The following is a 27,420-nucleotide window of genomic DNA, read 5'->3' on the forward strand; positions in this document are numbered from 1 at the left end:
CTAATACTGAGTATTTCTAACTCCACATTTCCTAAATTAATCTTCCAACAACCTGCTGCTACTCCTGTATTCCCTAAATTAATCTTCCAACAACCTGCTGCTACTCCTGTATTCCATGTCAGTTAACCAGTTCCTCATATCTGAGTCCTAGTGATTTTACTTTCCAAGTCTCTTTAATTCATTCCTTCTTTCACTTCCTTAGTTAAGCTAAAGATTCTTATTAAAAAGTAAAATTGATCCATCTTCTTTCTTCCTTCCTTTTTAATCTTTTTAACTTTTTATTTAAGACAATCTTCAAACTTACAAAAAAGTTATAAACAGTTACCAAAAAATGCATTTCTTAGCCATTTGAATGTAAGTTGCCCTACCACACTTGAGCACTTCAGTGTTTCTTATAAATAAGAAATTGTTGTATTAGTTATCTACAAATTAGTCCAAACGTAGTTTAAAACTACAAATGTTTAATATCTCACATGGTTTCTGAGGGTCAGAATCTGGGAGCAGCTTGGCTGTGTGGTCTGGCTCAGGAGATCTTGTAAGGTTGCAGGCAAGCTTTTACCTGAAGTTTTGGCCTCTGATGGCTTGACTGGAGCTGAAGGATATTCTTCTAAGGTGGCTTACTCACATGGCTGATGGCAGGAGGCCTCAGTTTCTTGCTAGCTGTTGGCAGCATATGCTCAGTTCCTCACCAGATGAGCCTCTTCATAGACTGCTTGAGTGTCCTCATGACATGGCAGCTAACTTCTCTCAGAGCAAGTGATCCAAGGGAGAGCAAGGAGGAATTTGCGGTGCCTTTTATGACTTATTCTCCCAAGTCGTATTCTATCACTTCCACTTTGTGAGAAGTGAGTCACTAAATTCAGCCCACATTCAAGGGGAGGGAATTAGGCTTTGCCTCTTGAAGGGAAGAGTATCAACAAATTTGTGGATGTTTTTAAAACCACCACACTCCTACAGAACCGTAATATAACCATCAAAATTAGGAAATTAACATAAATATATTACTATCATCTAATACTCAGATCCCATACAAGTTTTTCTACTTGACCCAACAACGTCCTTTTAGAGCAATAGGATCCAGGTGAGAATTATATACTGCATTTAGTTGTCACATCTCATAAGTCTCCTTCAATCTGGAACTGTTCTTCTTTCTTTGATTTCCATGACTTTGACACGTTTTAAAATTAATTTCAAGTCAGTTATTTTATAGAATACCCTTCAGTTTGAATTTATTGATGGTTTCTCACGATTACATTCAGGTTATGCATCTTTGAGAGTAAATTATAGATGTGCTATGTTCTTCTTGTTGCATCCTGTCAGGTGGTACATGATTTCAGTTTGTCCCATTATTGGTGGTATCCACTTTGACTATTTGACTAAGGTGGTATCTGCCAGGCTTATCCACTATAAAGTTACTCATTTTCCCTGTATAATTCCTGCTACATTTCTAGTCTCATTTCCCATCACTCTTTCTCTATACTCTAGACCTGTATTGTCCAGCCACTAGCCACATGTGGCTAGTGAAAACCTGAAATGCCTTTTACCTATTATAAATGTTATGCTCCTTCTTTGGCACATGTATCTATTATAACCTAGAATTTCCCTTTCAGACTTGTATGAGGCAGGTTTTAAAGGTAAAACTTTAAGTTGTCAAAATTGACCATGTTTATTTCTACTATATTTTGTGACTTAATCTTATTCCTTATTGTACATAAATCTGTTTTTCATGTAATCTATTCATTTTGATTTACTAATTTCCTTCTTTTTTTTTTCAATAAGAACTTTGTTTCCCCATGTTTTAAAATTACTATTCAATTTAGAAATTGGCTTTTCTAAAGGAAAACATTCCATTCAGAAATGTAATTTAATCTGCCTTTACCACCACAGCAAATGTTATTTTCTTTTTATTCAAGTTACCCAAATATGTCTCTCTAATATTACTACTTTATATAAGAAATACAAAGGAAATAAGCATAAAGAATCACAGCTATCCCAGCTCTCAATAAAACTGACAAGCACCTCAGATTAAAGATTAATGGAAAAGGCTATTTTCAGAACATAATAAACCAAATTTATTTTAAAACTGACACAAATGATCAAGCCAACAAACTGCTGAAAATACTAACACTGTACTAAACCCAGCATTGAAAAATACCAACCTGTTCCATTCTTTTCATTTTTGGCTACAGCACTTGTTCGCTTTGGGGTACGCTTTTGCTTTTTTGCCAATAAGCCGCTATTTCCATCACTTGACCTTTTCTGACCTGAAATAAGGGGAAAAAGAATTAGCAAAACGTCAGGTGCAAGTATATTTACTCACCTTTCTACTCTACATGGATTTGTACACATTCAGTTTAAAAAAGGGTGGGGGAAAAGGAAACAGAGGAAGGGGGGAAGGAAGGCAGGCAAGCATTTTATAGATCAAGAGTTCCTAAGACTCTTAATTTACTAATTTTGGGTTTTAATATAAAGCTAATTTTTCTCACTACAAAGTCCTTACCCTTCTCTCTGCTCTCTCTTTCTTGAACAATTATACTACAGGTACCAGAGGCAATGCTGGCTTCAAACCCGTTTGCTGATTCCCTCTCACAGAGACCTTCTTGAGATTCTTCAGCAATACTATCAACTTCAATGGTTATGTCACTCTCACTTTTTATACTTCGAGACTCATCTTGACTAAGAGTAAGTGGTGAAGCTACTGAAAAGTTATGCTGCACTACAGAAGGTAGGGCAGGTGGAATAGAAACAAGAGAGTTAGACTCAGAGCTTTCAACCACTACATCCTCAATACTGGTCTTGTCCTTTTCATCCAAATCATCCAAATCGACTTCATGGCAAACTAAGGTTTCAGGCCCAATCAGAGGCATTGCATCCTCTTCTTCTTTTAGTGGAGTATTTACAGTTTCTTCAGCTGGACTCTCAAATTTTTCACTAGTCAATTCTTGAATGCATTGCTTTGATTCTGCTATTAATGATGGCATTCCTTCATTTTCTATTTCAAAGTGTTGTTCGAAATTTAAGTTTTTCATTCCCTCAGATGCAAGACAATCACTCGTCCTTTCTTGAGATATGCTATTTGTCATTTCCATTCCATTCTCAATTCTTATTTTTTTCTCTGGTGATGACTGTCCCAGTATTTTCCGTTTCAACTTTTTTTCTTTTGCACATTGGTCAATGTCATCTTCAGTAGTAGAAGAAAAGTTTTTACTGTCTAATGAAGAAAATTCCATATGAGGTTCACTTCCTGCTTCATCTTGGCTAAATGATGACATTTTTATAATTTCTAGAGAAAGATCTTTTGTTTTGCTTCGTCTTCCTTTTCCTTTAGGGGATTTTTCTGCCTCTTTCTTAACTTCTTCTACTTGTTCCACTTTATTTCCAAAAATCTGTACTATTTCTTCATTCTCTCCAACATCTAACTTTGAGTTTTCTAAAGACTGCATTTGAGTTCTATCATTTTCCTTTAAGATATGTGCAGCAATCTTTGGATTTTCTTCATCTAGTTTATCATCATTTAAATTTTCATTTTTTTCTAGTTCTTCTTTACTATCAGGAGAAAGTTCTTCATTCATTAAATTCTTTTCTAAAAGGTCTTCTGTTTCACTGTCAGATGAACAAGAGTCTACAAAAGGAAATGTTATATTAGAAAGGTTTCTATCTTGATTATCAAACTAATTTTATAATAAAGAATTCTACCAAAGACAAATAACATTCTTGATCATGTACCTCAAAATACCTCCATATAGAAATTTCTGATTAAAATAAATCATATATTTGTGCCAAAATGTGTGTGTGTGGAGGGAGGGGAAAGGATATCAAATAAATTCCATGTAAAAATACATTACACAGAAAACATTACTATCTTAATTCTGTAAAAGAACTATTTTGCAATTTTCACGAGTATCATATTTAGGCTATGATAATCCTAAGGTAACTCAAAGGACTAACACTGAGATGTGAAGTTATAAAGTCGTTTGATCTGAGATCTACCAGGTACTGATTGATAAACATGTTGGCCACTTTGTGTCCTTAGAAAGAACTAGGACAGTCTAATGAAAGTAATTCTGGAAAGAAGAGACAAACAAAATGAGTGATTTGAATTTACAAAACTTTAAAAATTCTTCTGATTAGGAGACATGAAAGTATAGGCTCACTACCTTTTTGCAAACACAATCATTCTCTTTAAGTCAGAGAATTTTTTAAATAAAGTAGGGTTCTAAGACTGCACAAGAGCTGTAAAATATAAAAATTCTACCCACATGGTACTCATATTCTGAAGAAGTTCAAAGAGGCAAACTTAAATGAATTTTGTAAATTAAAAGGTATATATAATTTTGTGATTTTACCACATACGGAATTTAGAATTCATGTTTAAAAAAGGACTTCTTTTATATGTAGTTTAACAAGACTACTATGTATAGTTTTGAAGGTTGTACAATGCACAAGGCCATGCCATATAAGAAAGCATCTTTCACTTTGTGAACATCTTGCATCCGTGTATTATTGCAACCTTCCAGAAGATGGCAGTAAGGAGGAGGAAGAATGCCTTTTTCTAATTTGCACACAAGTAACATATGGATTAATGGCAATCCTGTAGTTCAGAATAGCTTTTTCCTTGAAGGAGGGACATTTTTATATAAGGCAACTATTTAACATTTCTTCAATTACATGGAAAAACATACAAAGGTAGAAAAATGGGAAAAAATGTAAAATAATAAGTTCACTTATATTCATCACAAAATATGTCTATACCACATTATTTTGTGTTCTTTGAACAGCATAATCGCAGCTTTGTTGAAAGGTCCTAGGTGACAGCACTGAATTACAGGAGACACTGGTGCATGCTTTGAAGGACAGTGCAGCACACAGTAGGATGCATGGTTTGTCAACCCATCCTTAATATAAAATAGACTATTTCTACAATATTGACAAGAAAAGGTATTCCTAAATTAAACCAAAACATCATTAAGTTTTAAGTAAACATGATATACTAAAATAAATTTTCTTCCAATTTTGTAGTTTAAATAATATGAGATTAAAAAACTAGATCACTTTCTACGAATTTCTCACACAACTGACGTTTTCTTATTTATATTATTGATTTTTAAAAAATCAGTGATCCTCAAAATTGAGCACCTTCCATTCCATTTGACAGAGGTGAGCTGTCTGGCATATTGCTGCGAGCACTTCTGGTACCTGATTTTCCTTCACTGTTTGGAGTCTTAGACAAACCATATGGCATGTTTGATGAAAGAGTGGATTTTAAAGGTGGTCGTCCCCGTTTTGACTTCTGCCTCTCCTCATCTCTCTTTTCGTCTTTTTCACTGTCTTCTTTATTCTGGATAACATAACAAGATGTATGAGAAGGGCCCCTGCTTTATGAAAAATAAACATTCTGTTTCTTCAAGGAAAACTACAACTCAAAAAGGTTAGATATTTTAGATGTTAACTTCTAATCTGTACTAATAGAAAAATTAAAATAGTTTTCTAACATATTTTGTACTTATATGACTATGATATCCCACAGTCCGTAACACTGCAATTATATTGTAAAGGTCAGAGTTGTTTTATTAGAAAGCTGTACAACAACTAAGCACCCCTCTTGTTCCTTTACTATTCTATGAGGAATGAAAGATATCTACCATAAAACAGACAAAACACAAGGTGAATCTCTACCACAAAGGTTGAAAATTGAGGATGTGGATAAGGGTACAACTGGCTGGTAGGTATGTGTTTTAAAATGTAATATTAGCTTCCAATATTGAAAAACCAGATTTCACATTTTAAAAAATATAGTTGTTTTGAAAAATCATGAAATCTGGGAACCCAGACCCTGCATCCCACAGCAGAGTGGTTAGTTCCACCCTCTCTAGGTGAGAAACATGTCTTTTTTGGGTCACTATCAGTCCTACTTTACCCTCCCTATATATAGCCTCTGTGGCAGGGGTCCCCAAACCCCAGGCCACAGAATAGTACTGGTCCACGGCCTGTTAGGAACTGGGCCGCACAGCAGGAGGTAAGTGGCGGGCAAGCCAGTGAAGCTTCATCTGTATTTGCAGCTGCACCCCAGGGTTAGCATCATCATCTCAGCTCCACCTCAGATTATCAGGCATTAGATTCTCATAGAAGCTCTGGTCCCTAGTGTCAAAAAGGTTGGGGACCGCTACTCTATCGGCATTTGAGTTTGAAGTCTGAGCACCAGAGGGTCACTGGTTTTCATTTTTCCCGAAACAATGTGGTAATGTGTTTACATTTTTTACTTTTGTACCTTCTGGGTTATAAGAGGAAAAAAATCACAATTATCTTAAAAGAATCAAGATTATTACAGTGAGGAAACGAGATTTATAAAAAACATGATATAATTTCTGTGCCTATCATAAAGGATATAAATCTATGAACATACTTTAGCTTTTTTCTTCTGTTTTTTCTTTGGTCCACCTTTGTCCAAAGGCCAGATAATCCTGTCAGCCTTTACCCATTCATCATACCTTAAAATAAAGAATATATAAAAATTCACAATAATATCTTATTTGAAATGTATTTACCCAATAAAAACAACAGTGAGATAAACTAAAGTGTTTGTTTCTAGTGTTGGCAGAAATGTGAATGACACAGGAGCTGGTTTGCTGGTAACAGGTGCCAGCCACTGTACTAGGTAAGTGCTTTGTATACCTGTCAGAAATAGGACAAGGCAAGAGAATTCGGATAAACAGGCTTAGAGGGAGAGCTATGTAAGCAAACTCTAAATAGATTCAACTGTTTAAACTGCTCCATTTTCTACAATTTCCACAGATCTGAGCTTAATGAAATAAGCTGATTCTGCACTGGAATTCATTTTATTGACCAAATAATTCAAAGATAAATTAGGTGAATGCAAACTGTAATATGATCAGTTCCAGATATATGGAGTCCTTTTCAACTCTCTTTTTCTCAAAGAACTCTCGCTAGCCTGTATTTCTAGTAAAATTTTACTCTGAACTAGAAGTTCAAGACTCTGAAATTTTTTAGAGATATTTCCTTTCCTTTATCTAAGTTTATTCTGGCTTATTCAAGTTGAAAACCTCTCATTTCCCCTGTACTTTTTTCAAAAACACTGACATTACCTTTGAATTTCAATATAGTTAGTCCAGGTTACTAATCAGGGGCAAATAAGAAATTAAGCTTTCTAGAACTAAATAACAGTTCTTACATTATGCAAATACATAGGTATTTATAGAGCTCTATAGGAGCTCCAGTGCCTGGTGCAAAAATCTAAAATCTGAACATTTAAGCAGAAAACTACAAGCAGTCTTTGCTTTGAACTACATCATGTTAATGGAAACCATACCTTCATTTCGTAATCCAGTTACCATGGAGCTGTGCAAGGTAAGGACACAGTTCCAATATCCACAAGTTTCCATTGACATACCATGGCTACCTACACTATGATTTGAAAACTATCTCCTCCTGAATCAACCCAATATCTTCATCTCACCAGGCTAAGTATCTGTACGTTCTTACTTGATTTAGAAATATTCATTCATTTGGGCATTTACTGAGGGCCTACTAGCATGCCAGGCACTGAATAAAGATACATGTAGAGAATAATTGGGAGGACAAGGAAGACCCTTGCACTTCGTAGTCTGGTGTGAATGACAGACATAGAGTAAAACCAAGTATAATTTGGTAAATGCAATAAGAGGGTTATATATCTGGTCCAGGACTAACAAAGAAGGAGTGAGCAACTCTGCCCAATTCCAAAATTCCACAGGACATATTGGACAACCAAGAAGCACAGGCCTGATCTGGAGTACACCTGATCCAGGCCACACTTGCCTGGTCACCACAGCGTGTCATATAGGTACTTCCAGCATTAATATTGCCACCCAAGGGTAATCCAAGGATTTCTCAATTAAGAGACCAGGAACCCCCTTCATAGTTGTCCATGGTACCCTGTTTCAGAAATCCAACTAGGTTCTTTCGGAGTGGCTCTATGTCAATGAGTAGACCAGAATTATACCAGCTTTTGGAAGTATGAGAAGGCAGTGAAAAACCATGAACCATGTGAATTACCAGTTAAGTAACTATTTAGGAACTTTACTACTTAAGAAGAACAGGAGCATACAATAAAATGACTGTTAAGAAGAATCATACAGTAAAACATTAAAAAGATGAGAGAGAAGATAATAGGAAGGGGAAGTTCTAGAAAGCGGAACAGAAGAATAGGCACACACAGATGGTAAGAAAGAATGGATGATTGTGAACTGGACCGAATCCAAGGAAACAAGAAGACCATAATGTGCTGTAACTGCAAAGGTAGTGACTCAAAGTTAGTAAATGTAGTCCTTTCCCCATGAACTCAACAACATGTACATACAAAACAATGGTGAGAAAGGCTAAAAAGTTTGTTTCTAGTGCTGGTAGAAATGTAAAGGGAATAGGCTAGTTTGAGAAAAAAGAAAAAATTTAAAGGTTTACATGTAATAAACCCAACTCAAAATCTTTTATATGTGATAAACCAAAACTCTTTTAAAATGATGTGAGATGAAAGAAACCTAACTCTCCCTCATTAAAAAAAAGTTAACACACTAGAGCACTTACTAAGTGCCAGGCACTGTTCTAAGCACTTTGTATGTTAACACAGATATTACCACTATTTCTCACATCTCTACAAAGTAGGTACTTTACCTTGAGGCCTAAGAGAGTATACTTGGAGTATGCAGGGCAACCTTGGAGCACTCTGGCTCCAAACGAAAACAGGGAAAGCAAATATATTAAACATACAGAATTTCTAAAGGAGAAAGAGAAAAGTGGTCCCTGACATTCAGGAACTGGCCCAGTACTATCATCAGCTGGGCCTTAGTGTTGCTATAGAGGTGATCTGGCAGTCACAGCTAGGTTGTGTTGTTCTCCTGTTGAACATGAACATTTTCACAGACCATCAGTATCAGACAAGTCTGCTACTTGACTGTGATGGATCAAGACAAAAACAAGACCACTCCCTAATCGTGTGTAAACAGAAAAAACAGGAACATTGTCCAAGCCACAAAAATGACCAAACATCCTTTTTTCCTGACTGCAGCTTCTTCACAAATTACAGCATTAACATTGGTCCATAATATATAATATTATATGTGATAAACCAAACATACATGTCATGTAATAAATATTACATATATATTACATATTTTATATTAAGATAACCAATTACAGAATTGGTTACTCCACTTCTTGACAGTATCCAAACTGGAGCAAAGCCCCATTTCTTTAAACCCTCCCCCAAATCGCCTAACAGAAACTCAAATCTAAGTCCTTTCTAACACTCCTTTATTAAGCCATTTAGAATCATTACAATATTTGATACAGGCTTGATTTCTAATAAATTTAATAAGTAAATTAAAAAACCCACTTGCACTGTTGGGAGCTGTAGGCCTGGCTCCCTGCCCATGTCCTGTAGGTGTTCCCACAGAATCCCAGGCTATGGCTGTTCCCAAAAGTGGTGCCCTGGGCTTTCATTTATTCTTCTAACACCCTCTTACTGAGTCATCCCACAATTCCCCATGCTGTGCATTCTTCCTCACTGCAAATGAGTAACAAATCCAATTTTTTCAACTTCAGATATGATCCAAGTAGCCTTTGGCTGGAAGTACTGACACAGCTAGTAAAACAGTGGGAATGTTGGAAGTCTTGGAAAATTAGGATACAAAGTATGCTTTGTAAATACACATATACCATTTGCTTGGGTTCTTCACATTAATTTGATCTTTTTGAACCACCGAAAGAAATTTCAATAGTAAAAAAATACATTTCTTGCTTACCTGACATTCCATCCGTAGTAATGTACCAAGTATAAAACTTCTCCATCATCAATTTCAGTGCTTTTAATACTGGCTTCATAGATTTTCTGTGTTTTCCCTCGTCCATATTTTACTTTCACTTTGGTTCCTGTTAGGCAGGGTTCCATGTCTTCCTCATCTTCCTCCCCTTCAGAGTCACATTTGCTTTCAGTTTCTTCCCTGCAGTAAGTTATAACATTGACAAGGCTAATAACTTAATGGAGAATGAACTAATATATGCTAAAAGAATCCAACATGTAGAATAGTCACAACCTAAGTATTACCTTAATAGCATGTCAGTGGAGGAGGAGAAGAAGGAGGAGAAGGAGAAGATTTTTATGGACTATTTACTAAGAAATTTATTTATTCTGTAAAGGTGCACTGTACTAAAAGTAAATCCATACTTCTTAAAGGCCAATCAATAATCACAGTTCATGACGATGTGGAGTTAAATAAGTCATTTTTGGTAAAACAAAGTAAGAACCATTTGCTCTGAAAAAGTCTTTAGAATTCATACTCAAGTGTCACCTTACATGGAAAAATTACCTAACGATAGTTTGTAACTTCCTGTAACTAAAATGTCTTGAATTTAATTTATTACTACTTTCTGCTCAATTTAGAATAGTTCTTAACAAAATTATTTTTTGTAGACCAAATAATGAGCAAAGGCTATCTACCTTAGTAACCATATCTTTTAAACTAGTTTATATTTTAAAAGTTTCCCCAACCTAACAAAGAAACAATAGATATTTGACTATCAGGTCACCTGTTGAAACTACGGGACAGAACCAGGAGAAAAAAATCTTTGCATATTTTGTACTGATTTCTATTTGTTTTTACTCACATCCCATTAGCTTCTGTTTTGATAATCAGGTATAAAGGAGATTTACATTGGGAGGGCCAACAATACTTTTAATATTTTTACAAATAAAATATCCTGTGTTAACTCTGCAAGGATTCAGAACAGATCTGCAGCAAAGGTCACTCTAGTGTCACAAGAGTTTTAAATGCTTAAGAGGAGATATTGTACTCTATAATAAACACAGGGTATTACTTCAGAGACCACCAGGGGACCTGACATGAAAAAACTTTGACAACCCATTTGCCATGGGAATGTTTTCTCTCCAAGGGCATCTTCCAATTATAGCCTGATAGGGTAATTTCAAAATATTATGAGAGAATCTACTTAAAACTGAAATCTCTATAGATAAAGACATCTCCCATTTCCATGATTCCTGACATAGAATGAGAATACAGACTATGTTTGTCTATATATTCAATTTTTATTTAATAAAAGGAAATATTTTTCATTATATATCTCTGAAATTTTCTCTAAAACATTTGTTCCATTTTTATATCAATTTTAAGGCTTTTAACCCATTTCCTGTTTGCCCCGGGAATACTTGTCAGCAGCGCTTGTGGCTGCAGTATTCAGTCCTAACCTTACCCCCAAAGTTTGCCATGAAATATCTCACTTATATTATTATTTTCGCATTGCTCTAGTATATGGATAGTCTTTGGAAACAAATGACATTATTCTATGTATAGCATTCTGTTTTTAGTAGTGGTATTTCCATTTGCAAAATATAGTAATTCTCAATCGCTGAAAATGTCAAATCGTAGGAAATGTAGCATTCCTACATGTGATGTTAAATTAACGCTGGCAGTGAGCTGCATTTTTTTTTTTCTAAATGGGAAAAGGGTTAAAAACCACATATTATTTATTTATACGCATTATATGTTTTATGTATTATATACATACTATAGTATATATACTTTGATGCTTATTTTTAACAAAACTTCACACCATAATTAAGCTCTACTTTTTAAGTGATTCACCTTTGCTTAATTTTATTGTCCACATATATGAAATACTACATTCACTTCATTATTCACTATTCCAATTATTTCCTCCCACTTTTCCTAATCCTAATTATATTTCACTACAAAATTTCTTTATTCACTAATCTAATCCACAAGTAATTGTGCAAGCTCTTGTACCTATTTACTGAATCATAAAATTATCTCTCCCACTCACCAATCATTCCTATTTTTACAAATATTTTTTCAATAGTTAATTTTCAGATGGATGTCAGCCACTAGTTGTATGCAACAGGCAGGCCACTTTTCCCGAATTTTGCTTAACTACTCAAATTTCTAGAAAATTCAAGATCATGTAATAATTGAAAAATAACTATGGAGGCAAGCTTATATTACAAGTAAGTGTGTTATGCTATTGTTGCTGAATTAAAAGTCATTTTTTAGTAGTAATAAAAATTAGTAAATCTATTTGACAACACAGAAATGGCCAGCTAAACATGGTCAGATATTACTATGATCTAGCTGGACTGCCTAATCTTTGGTTATTTTAAAGTCATTTCAGTCCATACATGTATATAATACACGGAAAAAAAATACAATTTTCACTCAACAGCAAACAGGATGGACATTAAAAAGCTGAAATTTATTGGTGTGATGTGGGGCAAGAATGTACTTTTCAAACAAGAATCAGGGGTGCATGCCACTTAATCTAATACGATAACTTGAAAAAGAAAAATGTCTTAGATGAAGCTAACACACAGAAACATCTGCTAGTACTGTGCACCCATGTGTTTGTTAGCTTTCCCACATTGTACCTTTTTTAAAATGGAATTTTTGCTGTCGCTGTTTCCTCTTGTCCACTTCCTCCATTTTTCTCCAGCTCCCTTCCCTGCTGTCAAGTGCAGGACCTTTCTTTTGACTGGGTGACGCAGCCTTCTTTGAGGCCACTGTTTAGGGCACAAGTGCTATTAAAATGGTGCGACCAGTATATTCTCCAATTCCGAAAGGCGATACACATCATCTTCACAATGTGTCTCACCTTCATTAGACAAGAGGAATGGAAGTCCCAATAAGAAAACATTCCCTCAAACCTGAATATCTAAGCAGGAACAGAGTGCTGCTGTATCTCAGACAAGTGCTTCTGGAGAACAAAATAAGATAATGTACCTCTCTTGGCTTTTTTCTTCCTCTTCATCTGAGTCTTTGTCAGAATCCTCCTGCCTTTTTATTTTCTTCTCCTTTTGCTTTGGCGTATTTTTTCTCCCCAGTAGTAGGTCATTTTCTTTTTTCTCTGTAGTTTCATAGTCATCTACATCCTTATTTTCTATATCATTATCTTTTAATTTGTCTTCTGTTTTCTCTTCTTCAATTTCCTTTTTAATAGAATTTGCATCTCGAGCAATTCTCCTTCGTCCCTAGTAGAGTGGATAAAAGCTTTAAAATAGCTATCACTACGAATGGGAGGAGGAAGCAGAAAAATATCTTTTTCTTAAATCTACACAGCAATGACTAGCCTTTTTCTGGCTTGAGACATGACAATAACAAGCCATCAACTCCTGTGTACTTTTCTCTTCCTCTTGAAAGTAAAATAATAACTCATGTAAATTATTTAATTAGGTCCAGGTTTACTATGATCCTTGGTTATAGATACTTAAAAAATAAAAATGTTCTTTCTTCACTATGTTATTTTCTCACTTTTAGTATTTCTTGACAATAAAAGTTTTAAAAATTATCTAAACATCAGTCATACAAGATGTGAATAATAATATATCAACCCTCTAAATTATAGACCTTTTTAAAGCTCTGTGATCTCTAACTCTCTTTAAGATTTAATTTACATTATCACTGTATTTCTGTGTTACTACATTTTTAAAGGACTGAACTGCATCAGTGGCCAAAAAGAGAGCTATTTCTTTGAATGAGTATCTGAAGAGCTCACTGGGCCTGCAGTATACTGTCCTATCGCTAGCAGCTTTTACCCAGCCTCTTGCTGCATCATCAACTGACCGTGAAACTGTGAGCCTTTTCAATATCTCCTAAATTCTTCTTCAAGTCAACCTCTACACACTGGCAGAATTCCCCTCTACTTGGAATACAGTGAGTTTAATCCTCACTTTTTAAGTCAAAGAGCCAACAATTTAGGGAGCATGAGAATACTTGACAAGTAATATGTCAGTGTAACAAATGTTTTCCCTAGTTCCTAACAATGTGTTAGTTAAAACTCAGAGGTAGAAAAAGACATTTATTTTTCTTATCACAAAGAACTAAAATGTAAGTTCCATGAGAGCAGGGACTTTGTCATATTTACTTCTGTATTTTCACATCTAGAGAGTATATGGCACATAGCACGTGTTCTTTAAATAATCTGTAGGTAAATGAATGAAAGCTACTGTTCTCTATCAAAATTTTGGTCTGTATACTTTTGTCTCAGAAATCCCATTTTTAGAAGTCTGCCCCCTACATTCAAATAAATTAGGAGGGCATTTTAACAGGCACATTTACTGCAGCACTTTTTGTAATCAAAAAAATTGGGTAGAAAATCTTGAGGAAGGTAAATTTATGGTACATCTACACTACGTAGAACTCTGCAGATCTTTTACATAAGATGAAAAAGGTCTTTATATAATGACAAGAAAGTATGTCCACAGTACATACAATAAGGATATTATTCAGTCTTAAGAAAAAAGGAAATTCTGACACCTACATGGATGAACTTTGAAGACATGATGCTGAGTAAATAAGCCAGTCTCAAAAGGACAAATACTGTATAATTCCACTTATATGAGGTACCTAGAGTAGTCATATTCATAATGGCATAAAGTAGAACGGTGGTTGCCAGAGGCTGAGGGAGAGAGGAATGGGGAATTATTTTCTAATGGGTACAGTTTCAATTTTGCAACATGAAAAAAGTTCTGGAGATGTATGGTGGTGATGACTGCACAACAATGTGAATGTAGTTAATGCCACTGAACTGTAAACTAAAGTTGGTTACAATGATAAATTTTATGTTATATGTATTTACCACAATTTTTAAAAATTAAAAATTTTAAAAAGAAAACAAACCAATTTGAGTGTTTCACAAAATTCAGAAGATTCCATTTCTAGATGACAGAATTGACAGTATTTAAAAAATGGTTTCTGAGCATTTTTCAGGTGACTTCATCTCTTTCGCTAAATATTATTTTACTGAAAAAAAAAGGCGTATTACAGTCACTTCTTTGAACTTGTTTGATAGTGTGATAAATTTTATTTCTCCTGAAATTTGATAAATCCTTTTGTGTAGACATCATTTGACAATGAACAAAATAGTGGATGACAATTCCTTCGTAGGACTCATATACTAATGGAGAGGAAGTGTTATAATACCAGTGTTCACATGACTAGAAAACAAGGCAGAGCCTGAAAAAACAGCCACGACAGCTGTACAGTGTTCTATGGAGTAACAGAGAAAAGATCCCACTGTTTGAGAACGCAGGTGTTATAAAGAGGAGATTCATCCACGCAACAATTTACTAAGTCCTTACTGTGTGTAAGCCACTATTCTATATGTCTGGGATTCACCAATAAACAGAACACACACTTATTTCTGCCCTCGTGAAGTGTGATTCTAGTGCAGAGTAGGGTAAAAGAAACAATAAATAATAAACAGAATAAGTAAGTAAATTACAGATAAAAAGGGCTATATTAGAGGGAATGCAAGGTGAATATTTGAGGTTTACTTCAGATGAGAATGACTTGAACAGACACAAACAGAAAACAACAGGAGGAATGGTTTTCAGGTAGAAGAAATAGTATGTGATATGTTTTTAAAAAGGCAGCTAGGCTAACCTGGCTGAAACATAACTAAATACTGGAAAATAAACTAGGTTCACTGAAGTATATTTGTGCATATCTGAAAATGCTCATAATAAAAAAATTTTAAATGCTTAAAATAAACCAGATAAAACTAGTATTAACTACTTACCCTTGGAGATTTTAATTCTATTTCTTCTCTTTCACTTTCACTATTTGAATCAATATTTTCCTCAGGTTCACTCTTCACTTCTACTAAAGGCATTTCTTGGTCTAGTTTTAGAGACTCTTCCATTGATTCTTCTAAGTCTTTTTTTTCCACTTTTACTTTTGGTTCATGGTGGTGAATAGTTCTGAATTGAATATTTGCAGAACGGCAGTACTCCTCAAAACCATAAAGGTACCTAAGCAAACAATATTTCTTTTTAATAAATAATAAATAATCTTTACATTTAACTTGAATACTGTTATTATTAAAACTCATGTTTTTAAAAAGTAAAACTCAAGATCTTTCTTTTAAGTACTTTTCCTATGTTACTAATTTGTTTTTTTATAAAGGATTATAAACAGAAATATTGATCACAAAATAAAATTTCTTGTTGAAAAATCTGAGCTTGTGATAACTGAACATAGCTATCATAGTTTTGATCTGAAGGTTGTTCATGCAAAAGATACAGTTCCATTATATGTACCATCATTTCAGACTATAAATACGGCCCTGCATCCCTGACTTTGAAAGGAAATTAGGACAACATGAAAAATAAGTACAGACTTAATACAGACTTATGCGCTGAAATAACTTTCAATCACAAGTATCTATTAATCTAAATCTTTTTATTCACTTTCTCTAAATTCAATGTTCTTTGATTGATGTGTTCTTAATTATTAACAAATGGAAAATAGTCTCTGTAAATATGTATACTGTTGACGAATAAACTATACTACTTACTTTCTATAAGCAGTTTTTACATTGTAGGAAGCAGCGGAATTCAAAATAGGAATGCCGAGGTCCATATAAATTTGCTTCCATACAGCACCACTATCAATCTGGAAAATTAAGTTTTTACTTGTTAACATTTGCAAAGGAAAATAAACTTTACACTAATATTCTATGTTCATTAAGAAAATGTGCTTATTACCTAAAATACATATAACAAACAGTAAAACATCAGATGACTTAACTTTTTACGTCTCTACTTACATTATCACATCCACCTTGATGATAAACCAGTCTAAAGAGTTTGAAGAGATTGAGATCTTTATAGCCCAAAACAGGTGGTTTGTTGATTGGAGTACCTATTTTTAATATCAGAGGGTAGAAATAATGTTTATTCAAATGGAAAATACTAAGTTAAAAAAAAAAATCGATTTCTCACTTCCTAGATTTCATTAATCAGAGGCATATATTTAAAGAACCTTAAATTATGTAAGACAACACAAAATATTCTCTATATTCTTTATATTGCATTGTGGTGGTCTTTAGATTTACTTTCACAATTAATAAAATTCCCTCTCTACCACTGAATTAGGTAAAACTAAATTAAACCTTGGAACTACAAGGTGTAGCCAACAATGTTGCTGGTTCAAGAAACCTGGGCAAGAACACGCACATTGGAAATGGCACGTTTTAGGCCATAGTTTCATTTTTCACTACTTTAACACAAATGTTAAGACCGTTAGCAGTAACCTGAAGGATAATTCTGAAGGCTACAGAATGTCTAGGATGAATTTATCTGAGGATTTTCAGGATTAATGTAATGTCAAGAAGTATGATGATTTATAAAGGTTCTATTTCTTCTAACTTCTGAATAGAAATTCTTTCTATTTAGATACTGATCTCCTATTATGTTTAATTTGTTGAGATCAAGGATCAGGCTAGTTTCTTACCATAGAGACAGCAGTAGTAACAAATGGGTATGCAGATTAACATTATGACCCTTCACTTTCTATTACTTAAATATTATTATAATATGTTTTGGTTTTATAATCTCAAGGAAATTAAATTTAATTATACCCAAACTACTTCCTATATACTCCTACTCAAAATACATATTAATATTTTTATTCCAAGTATTTACTATTAGCTGTAACTGATTCTTAGGCTTTACTTTAAATCTAAATCCATATACCCACGATTCTAACAAAAATAATACATAAACCTAGACTCTGAAACTGTAAAAGTGATTACTTCTTTCAATTAATGAGCATGAAAGTACCTCTGTCTTCCATAAACTTATAAAGCTGTTGGAGGAAGTTGTCCCTCTCTTCAGGATCAAGTTCTTCCTCAGGCTGTAAAGGTAAAATACATAAAGATATAGAACAATGAATAGGATAAGATACATTGTCTTTTGTTGTTTTTTGTTTTGTGAGCTCAATGTAAGGGAATAAAATTTTAATGAAGCTAGGAAAAATGAATTTTCTCAAAATCCTACAATGCCAGATTTTACCTCATATTATGATAGAGTTGATTTGATGCAACTGTCAAGATATACAATCTCTACTCTTCACCCCATTTATCACTCTAACCCTGCCCTTGAGTACCACTATAAAAACGAAGATTAGCCATGAGAAAAAGGCTTAGGAATGGGTGTTTTCTCCTCACTTGGTATTTAAAAACAAAACAAAACAAAACAAAACATTAAAACACCATGTGGCCTATACAAATATATTGATAGATAAGCATAATTACAAATGTATTTATTATTTAAAAATCTACCTACAAAAATTAAAAATTTGTTATTGTTGAATGAATATAAAAAAGGATGCAGGGTCACATGGCAAAGATTTTTTTGTTTGGATAGCGCAATATTTATTAAAAATATAAATGCATTTAAATGAGTTATATAAATTCTATTTTGTGCCAGACTCCACCATTCTACTCTTATATCACACCAGCCTGCTTTTCTCATTTACCTGGCCTCTGCAGTTGATTTTGCAATCCCTGAAAATAAGACAATGTAAATGACTCCTTACGGAAGGAAACTAGATACATAAACACTAATTTAGGTCCTGAAGGATGGGGGAACTAATGGAAACATTCATGTAAAAACAATTATCCTACAAATATCTATTTACATATTACTTTTTACTCATTATATAAACTTAATGATTTCTTCTTAAACAGCTCAGGTTTGGGCTCTAGTCAAACAAATGGGTTATGGGTTTTAATAAAATATTTTCTTATAAACTAATATTTGGGAAAATCAATACTATATAAAACAAAACACTGATGTTTCTTCCATATAAATGATCATAACTTAATTTCAGAATCCTACTTTTCTATGTTTCAAAGAAGAATTCAGATTTTTGTCCTTCAAAGCCATATTCAAAGCAAAGCAACTAACTGTCAGGCAATAAATAGTGAGTGTTCACAATCCAGAGAGTGATAGGCCCTTTTCAATTTTGTATCCTTTAAGAATTTTAACCTCTAACAATATATATCAATAAACATGTAGTTGACTAGAATATATAATGAAAAAAATATATATGAGACAAGGGAAAGGGAGTAAAATCTTTTAGTACACTCATTCAGAATGATTTATATAACACTGGAATACTTTCAGTTTTTCCGAATATAAAGAAACTTAAATTAAAATTTTACTAAGCCTCAAAAATTAGCAATTTACAAAGTTAATAGGGGTCATTACTAAATGTTCAAATTAAGAGATGACAGTTTTAATATAATATTGTATGTCAACTATAATTGAAAAACAATTTTTTAAAAAAGCATTTATACAAACAAAAAAAAAAAAGGTAGTTTTCTCCCCATGTAAATTAAACATTTTGCTTTTGCAAGGTTATTAAAACAACTGCCAATGAGTTAACTCAAGAAAAAAAAGTAATCAAGTAGCCCAAGAATCATTTCAGATGTTAATTTTAAGATTTTTAGTATGAGGAAAAAAACAGAAACATCCTATGCCACAGTAGTTCTATGCTTTGCTTATTGCCTATAACCACAGTATTCTCTCCTCAGACTAACAACTCATTTCTATTATTTATGATCAAAATGATTTTTTTTAAAAAAGGCACTGATTTGAAATCAAAGTTGCCTTCTAAACAAGTAAACAAAATGAAGCCATCAAATGCAGGTTAGGTATTTATTCAGATTGTAGCAAACACTTGATAAATTCTTAGTAATTAAAAATATAGTTTTATAGATAAAAGCTGGTGGATTAAATACATTTAATTTAAAAGTCAGTGGATGTCCAAGAGTGTATTAAGTTCCATAAGAAACCATGGTTATAGGATTTTAAGTTTAGGTGCACTTATAGGTATAAAAACAGGATATAAATGAATAAAGAATTCCACAAATGCCTAGTTGGGAGGAAATTTACTCTCCACACACAAAAAAGATGAGTATATAAACAAAGTTTTAAATTTACCCAATGGTCTTTGCAAAAATTAAAAATTGCTTTATCTCTTACAATAAGCAATTCTTCACAATCATTTTTGGAAATAGCTGTGTTGTTAGTCACCTTGGGAGTAAAATTGCATATGCTAGAAAACTCCTCCAACTAGAAGAATATGTCTTTATGACTTCTGTATGGAGGCTCATATTTTCTATCATGCTATCTTTGTACATACAGCATTTCTCTTCTGGTTAATAGCCAGAAGATGCTGCATCCCTCAGGGGTTTTAGAATGGGAGAGGGTGTAATAATGGGAGGTCCTAGAGAGTCCACCAGACTGCTGATGAGCCTTCTTCCCTTCATTTAGTCAAGCATGTGAACAGTAATTATGCATCCGGTAAAATGGCAGGGAAAGGAGTTAAGGATATATGAGACATGAACCTGATCATCATTTCAAGAAATTTATAGTTTCACAGTATACACAGTATAAACTGTATAGTTTCAGTATCAGTATATAATATACAGTTTCAGTTAGCATCAATATATACTACCGAGTATGATAGATAGTTGTGTATTTACCTACACTACTGTATCATGAATTTTATGACTTTAGAAACTATATCTTCAAATTCAGTTCAAACATTTATCGATGGTTACCATGAGTCAGGAACTATGCAAATTACTGTGATTAAATGAGAAGACATGGTACCTTCTACTTTTGACCCTCTGAGTTTGACAGGGAGTGCTGAGATGTAAAACAAGCTAATTCGATACAATGTGATAAGTTTTCTAAAATTAAAAAAAAAGAATAAAAAGGGGGTGAATGCTTCTGCTGGGCATGGAGCGATGGTGATGGTATTAGGGAAAATATTCAAATATGAAGAGCAGACAACCCAGGAGCTACAGCAAACAGCATAAGCATGATGCTGGCAAAGGTAGGTTGTGATTATGAAAGGGCTTTGTGATGATATGCTAGAGAATCTAAACTGGATACTCCAGGTAGATGTGAGTTCTACGAGAGCTAAAGAAGAATTAGATCAGATTTGTGTTTTTAAAAGTCCTCTGCCAAGAATGAGTTTGACGAATTAGAAGAAAAAAGGAAGCTATTACAACAGTCCACAAGGAGGAGGATCAATGCCTGAATTAGTCTTGCCATCTCATGATAGAAAGATGACCTCTTCCCTGAAGGAGAGAGATGCTGAGGTATTTTTTGAGTTTAACTGTAAGTTAAGTTGCTCATGTTTGTAGTCCTCAAAGTTCCAACACATTGTAAATGCTCCATAAGGTCTAGGAAGTTAGAAACATGCCTATTTTACTCATGACTTTATCATGACTAACATTTAGGTTAGACACTCTACCATGTGAATGAAAACGACTTTTGCGAGAGTGAACAGAGAAGGTTTTCTTCAATTGTTCATTGTGTTTTGGGGCTCACACTAATCATAATATAAATGCAATACAAGTCAGAGAAAAGAGAAAAGTGAAAATAGCAGAGGACATTCTTAAGTAACAGGTAGTTGTGGCACAATCACTTGCCAGCATTCACCTCATTCATTTCCCAAATACATTAATCAGAAAAGGAATAATTATTCACTGAGAAATGGCACAAATTCTAGTGAAGAATGGACTTTCTGCATTTCATTGTGATGGGAGATAAATAAGTTTTGTTATGTATTTTTTTAAAAGGATAATACCTAGAGCTATTAACTTACTTAGCTAGCAGCTCTACTCTTGAGAACACAAATTAGGAAGGTGAACAAAAAGTGTCCAAATTGTCCTAATATATGTGAGTAAAAAATGATGCGTATATACAAAGCCCCTCAGGCCCATGTAATTTACACACAGTGGGTCAGGATAGTTTCTTAGCACATAACAGATTAGAACTACAAAAACTGACATTTTGAAAGTAGGAAAGGGTGTAATTGAACTGTATTTGTGGGTTCCTTGTAATGAATATTGTATGTAAAGGTACACATCTTTTGTTCATGGGTATCTCAGTTCTCACAAACCCCTACAAGTACTCTTAATAAGTTATTAATGATTTTAACAATCTTATGTTTTAGAACATATTAAACAGCCCCACTAATTTTTTTAAAACTGTGAAATAAATACCAAAACAACTTAATTAAGGTTAATGCATAGAACATTTGTAGGTCATACTCAACCACTGTAATTCAGGCAGAGCTGTCTTTGTTCCTACATAGAAGACTGTTGGATTTTCTAAATCTTATCTATTGTTTATTATTTTCTGAGTTTTTAAAACTTTCATTTTATTTACCTATTATATTTAATACTGGTAAAGGGAATAGGCAACACAAAGGTGATACTCAATATAGTATATCGGACAACATAAGCAGCTTATGAGCAATATTTTAAGAGGTGGCGAGAGGAAGCTATAAGAAGTTCTATACTGCTGGAGAATAGTGGAGGGGAAGAATAAAAAGGTGGGCATGTATCAAATCATGGAGGGCCAAACTTATAAAGACCTAAATGTCATCCTATAGGTACTGAAAGCTATTAAAGGCTTTTCAGCAGGAACCACTTATGTTTTAGAAAGATATTTATGAGCAATGGATTGGAGGTGAAGAGAGACTGGAAAGGAAAAGAATAGTCAAAAGACATCTGAAATAAGTGGGGCAAGATAAGAAGGAGGAGTATTATTAGTTGAGAACTCTTACTGCAAGTGACAGAAAACTATCCAAAGTAGCTTAAGCCAAAAATAATTAATTTATAAACTCACAATATTAGATAAGGAAATGAGACTGCCTACAGAGTTTATTGCCTGAGAAAATAAATCTATTATGAGATACCTTATCACATGGTTCCTTCCAAAGTGAACTTTCTGGAACCTTGCAACAAATTTTCCAACATTTCATTTCAAATGGCAAGTTGTTAGGATAATTGTATGGCCTACATTCATTCACTTACTCAGAAACTATTTAATAGTTCACTCTGAGCCAAGCTCTATGTTGCTATATGGTAGATATTTATATTAGTGGGGAAAGGAAAATCAAAACAAAACAAAAAAAACCCCTAATATCCTCTGTTTTCACAGACTTTAAATCTAGAGGAAGAGAGAAAATTTTCCTAAAAGTCTGTGAAACCTTCTGTAATCTCTCTAAACCCCAGTTTCCTGACTCATAAAAAATCCTGATGTGAGGATTAAATAATCTTATTTTAAAAACCCTAAGTCTCCAAGAATAAACAGAGCATTGGAGTATTTTCAGGTTTCCATGAGTAAAAAATCTCAATCACTTGTGATTTTATAATAGTGGAATACTATTCTGGGAATTAAGTATATCGGTGATCCCTAGAAAATTCAAAAATTGGGAAATGGGTGTCGATACTTCTAAACAAAAGAGAACATTTCTTTTAAAAATTCACTAAATTCTACTAAATATGAAGTTCACTAAATTCATTACTAAATATGAAATTAGATAAGATTTTTGAAAGGTCCCAATGCATAAGCCTACCGATAGCAAACCAAAAGGATAAAAAAGCTAAAACTAGACAAATTCCCCCCATATTCAGTCTTCTAAACAATCAGCTATTTATTTCATTCTTAAACAACTTTCCTACATTCATTCACAGTGAACATAAGTCAGGAGTAAATGAATAACTGATACCATAACTTATGTTTACCTCACTTTCAACTAATTTAAAAGGTCAAAAGGAAATTCTGTATTATGCTTTCTAATATAAAATTTTCTTTATAAAAAGACATAAGTAATATCCACAAAAATATTCTGTATCTACTATTCAGTTAAAACTTAAAGCCATCAATATAGATAAGATCTATTTCCTGTCAGATTCTCTAGTCCTTTCCCACACAGTAACAGTATGAAATACATTTCTTGTACTGGAATCCTGAACTACCTATACTTAAGAATTCAAAAGAACATTAAGTAAAAAAGATGCTCCTCCATGGTAAAGTCATAGACTCTCAAATCTCCTTATTAAGGATATATTAGGGTACTCAAGCATCAAATATAAAAACAATGTCCACTGCCCACTAACACTGCAGAAGTATTTTTAACACTTGTATGATTCTACTGCATAAAATTTACAAACACTAAATGACAGGCTAAAGTATTGTTATAGTGGTTTACAGAACATTGTAAATGATCTTTTTGATCATTGTAAAGCAACATTAATCTTCATGAAAAACACAGCATCATTACATTTCAGAAAGAATAGGATCTGTAATGTAATACAATAGCTTAACCTCACTTATGTAGAGAAGGCCTGTAATGACTAAGCCAGGTAGGCCCTGGCTTATCAGATTTTAATTCATATTACACCATATCCCTTTTTTCCTTTGCTATATATAGATTCAACTGCTTTTCAGTTTATCAATATATTAAAATTAAAAAAAATTACTTTCAAGACAAGTTAGAATGATTCAGCAACTAAATCTAAATCCAAAAGCAAAAAATGCAGCTAATTTTTTTTTCCTAAAGCAACCAAAATCTCACTCAAGAAAAATCTACCTGTATGGCCAGAGAAAGAGAGAAATTAGCTCCTATCAAGGAATTTAACAAAGTATATGTTACGAAACTGACCATTTGGAAAATAATTTAAAATAATAATCATATAAATCAATGTCTACATTTTGTAAGTTTGCTTTTATTTTTCAGTAGATAAAAAGCATCCTGGTTCACTTATTTTTAACAGGTTCATATTTTAAGTAATACATTTGACGAAGATACTATTCTTACAAAGGTCCTTCCTTACCTTTTTAAATTTCTTTACTTATTACCTACAAACAATAGGTAACAGAGCCTGCCTCTGCTCTTTATTCCTTTTTTATTAATGTTTATTCATAACTTGAATAAAAAATGATTTTTATGAAATTAATAGCTGTAATAAGACTACTGTTTACTATTTTATAGCCATCCTCTCCAATCTTACTACAAAGCTCTTTTTATCCTCTTTGTTTAAAATTTGAGGTATTTTTTGGGGGGGGAGGGGAGAGTAGGGAAAATGCATTCTGAAAGTACACCAAATAAAAGTATTAGCAAAAACAGACTTATCTTTTTTTAGTATTTGGCAATATAAGATCCTAACTAATGTTAATTAAAAAAAAAAAAGCAAACCAGACTGCAATAGTTCACACCCTGAAAATGTGGCCTATTTATCCTAAAAACATATAATCTATAAATAAATACAAATACAAAAATCACATTTAATATTTAGACTTTAAATCCTGACTTTTGCCAAATTGTCTCATCATTTTCATTTCAAAATCTATCTCATGTTTCAGAAAAATAGCTTTCATCCTCTGATATCTAAAAATAGACTCCTACTGTCTCTTTTACAAAAAAACAATTGCGCTTGGTTACAAGTCCTACCATATCAGCTACATCATCAATACCTAAAATTCTTATTTAACCCCATTTTTGGCAAGCAAAATGGTAACTAAATATTAAAAAGATCTTACCTATATGCTGCATTTTCTTTCAAATGCAAAATGGTTAGATTCCCCTTCTACTTAATCAGTACAGTGTCTGAACATTTTTCAGTCTGACTTGCAAATATTTGCTTTCCCTCTTAGGGCACAGCATCCGCAGGGTTATACAGCACTACTTACATTCTCTTCCACATAAAAATCAGACATTACATGAAAGGAAAAGAAAGACAGCCCATTTCAAAGCATCTGGCAAACCTCCATTGGCAACCTGCCAAGCCTCTGCTAAACCTTCCTGCCTTTCCGAGCATGCTCACTTAAAACCAACAGCATGTTACTATGGCAACTCTGTAGGCAGCCTGTAAGTATGAACCGCCATTCTGATTTCAGAGTGCAAAAAACCAAATACTGCAGGGGAAGTGAAAGGAGAGAAATATTGTATGTTCTTCATCACATACAAGTATATTCATTTTATTTCATAAATTAACATCTGTACATGTAAAACAGAAACAAACATTCCACATTTTTCAAGCAAATATTTTTCATGCTCAAATAGGTCTTCTTTTTCAGTAAACTCATTCTCTTTGTCTGCCCCTAAGCCCTTTTACCTCACAACAACCAAAAATATACTGGACAATTTATCCTATTTGACAAAACACTGTTGAATAAATAGACAACAATATTAATGTAAGCAATTATGTGGTACTCTATGAATGATTTCCTACAATTATAGATGACATGTAATATTACAAAGAAAACCATTAGCACTTATAAAATGCAATCTAAATCTTTTCTATGATTATCGAACTGCCAAGGAAATAGTCTTTCAGTTTGGATAGATTTTTTGTTTATCCCCATTATCCTTGAAATGCTGTGAAATGTGTAAAACAGTAAAGTTTCAACGTTAAAACAGACCAGACCTAGGTTCAAATCTTTGTTCACATTTGAACTGTGCCACCTTGGGAAAGTTACTTAAAATCTTTCAGACATTCACTTTCCTACCCTTTAAAGAAAGATAATATCAGTTACTCCACATGGTAACAATTTAAATCAATTAACATATGTAATATACCTAAAAGTTACATTTCTTTCCTCCTTGGCTGTTTGGAAAAGACACTAAAAAACAAAACAAAACAAAAAACAAGTTTGCATTTGTTTAACCTAAAAAGTTTTTCTTTGTAACCTCTTACCAACTAAAAATTAGTTCTGATTTACCCACTGAACTAGAAGCCAAAAAAACTCCCCTTTCCTCAAATCAAGTAGAACTACAAAGACAGAAACAAATAATGTAGAGACTCTAGACAGAGCGAAAATATACAAAGATATCATTTTTACTTTAGAGTATTAAAATGTTTTTATATGTTACAAACATGAAATTTCACATACCACCTCTTCTTCTTCCTTTTTGGCTTCCTTTTCTTTCTCTTCCTCATTTTCTTCAGCTGGGCCATCTTCATCATCACTACTGGATGACTCAAGGATTTCACTTATATCCATTTTCCAATTACCAGGAACAACTCTAGTTTTTAAGAAGATGCTTGCATTCTGCAGCCCTAAGAGTAAAAATATGCTTCAGTAGTTGTTATAGAATTAGTAGCATAGAATAATAGGAAGATATAACAGAGTCAGAATAGCTGTCACTCATAAAATGATAAACCTGAACATATTTCATAATTGTTATATTAATGTTTATTATTACTCCAGAGAATATCATAAAACATGAAAAGTTACACTTACCAAAAAATTATAAATCAAATGTTTTTTCTAGATATTAAAAAAATAGCCAAATAAGAGTGGATATTAACTCCAAACAATTGAAATGGCTCCAGAGAATATTCAGTCTTGCTTTAGTCATTTGCCATTTAGAGCCACATCATGAAACAATGGGTTGATTCACCCTTACTTTACCTGGTTTAGCAGAGAGCTCAGATTCAGGTAAATTGAGAATGTCTACTTCCTTGATATCCTTTCTTGCTACAGAATAACTAATTATAGAGAAGAACAAAAGAGAGGGAACCATTACTAAAGAAGTTGTTACTTAAATAGTCCATGTTAACACATAGAAAAATATAAACCTCAAAATCAAAACTATTTTGCCTATAAAATGTTTTTAAAAGATCATATATATCCTAATCCTTAATAAAAAGCAAGAGGTAATGTAGGCAAAGCTAGTATCTTCATTCTGATGACTCACACACTAAAAGTACATTAATTTAAGAGCCTCGCATTTGTAATAT

At 33.3% G+C, this 27,420-nt stretch overlaps 1 protein-coding gene across 1 annotated transcript in view; it reads right to left on the minus strand.

Annotated features, from left to right (window-relative positions):
* ARID4A (AT-rich interaction domain 4A) overlaps positions 1–27,420 on the minus strand; it is a 59,273-nt gene that overhangs the window by 7,490 nt on the left and 24,363 nt on the right. The window contains exons 9-20 of the mRNA XM_011386306.2: positions 27,092–27,220; positions 26,570–26,736; positions 17,645–17,717; positions 16,630–16,724; positions 16,378–16,475; positions 15,601–15,832; positions 12,804–13,051; positions 9,798–9,995; positions 6,404–6,488; positions 5,197–5,338; positions 2,501–3,622; positions 2,160–2,264 (exon numbers count right to left, since the gene is read on the minus strand). Coding sequence (XP_011384608.1) covers positions 2,160–2,264; positions 2,501–3,622; positions 5,197–5,338; positions 6,404–6,488; positions 9,798–9,995; positions 12,804–13,051; positions 15,601–15,832; positions 16,378–16,475; positions 16,630–16,724; positions 17,645–17,717; positions 26,570–26,736; positions 27,092–27,220 — 2,694 coding nt within the window. The remainder of the gene's footprint in view (positions 1–2,159; positions 2,265–2,500; positions 3,623–5,196; positions 5,339–6,403; positions 6,489–9,797; positions 9,996–12,803; positions 13,052–15,600; positions 15,833–16,377; positions 16,476–16,629; positions 16,725–17,644; positions 17,718–26,569; positions 26,737–27,091; positions 27,221–27,420) is intronic.

The sequence above is a fragment of the Pteropus vampyrus genome, unplaced genomic scaffold, assembly GCF_000151845.1.
Source record: "Pteropus vampyrus isolate Shadow unplaced genomic scaffold, Pvam_2.0 Scaffold15, whole genome shotgun sequence".
Classification (NCBI taxonomy): domain Eukaryota; kingdom Metazoa; phylum Chordata; class Mammalia; order Chiroptera; family Pteropodidae; genus Pteropus; species Pteropus vampyrus.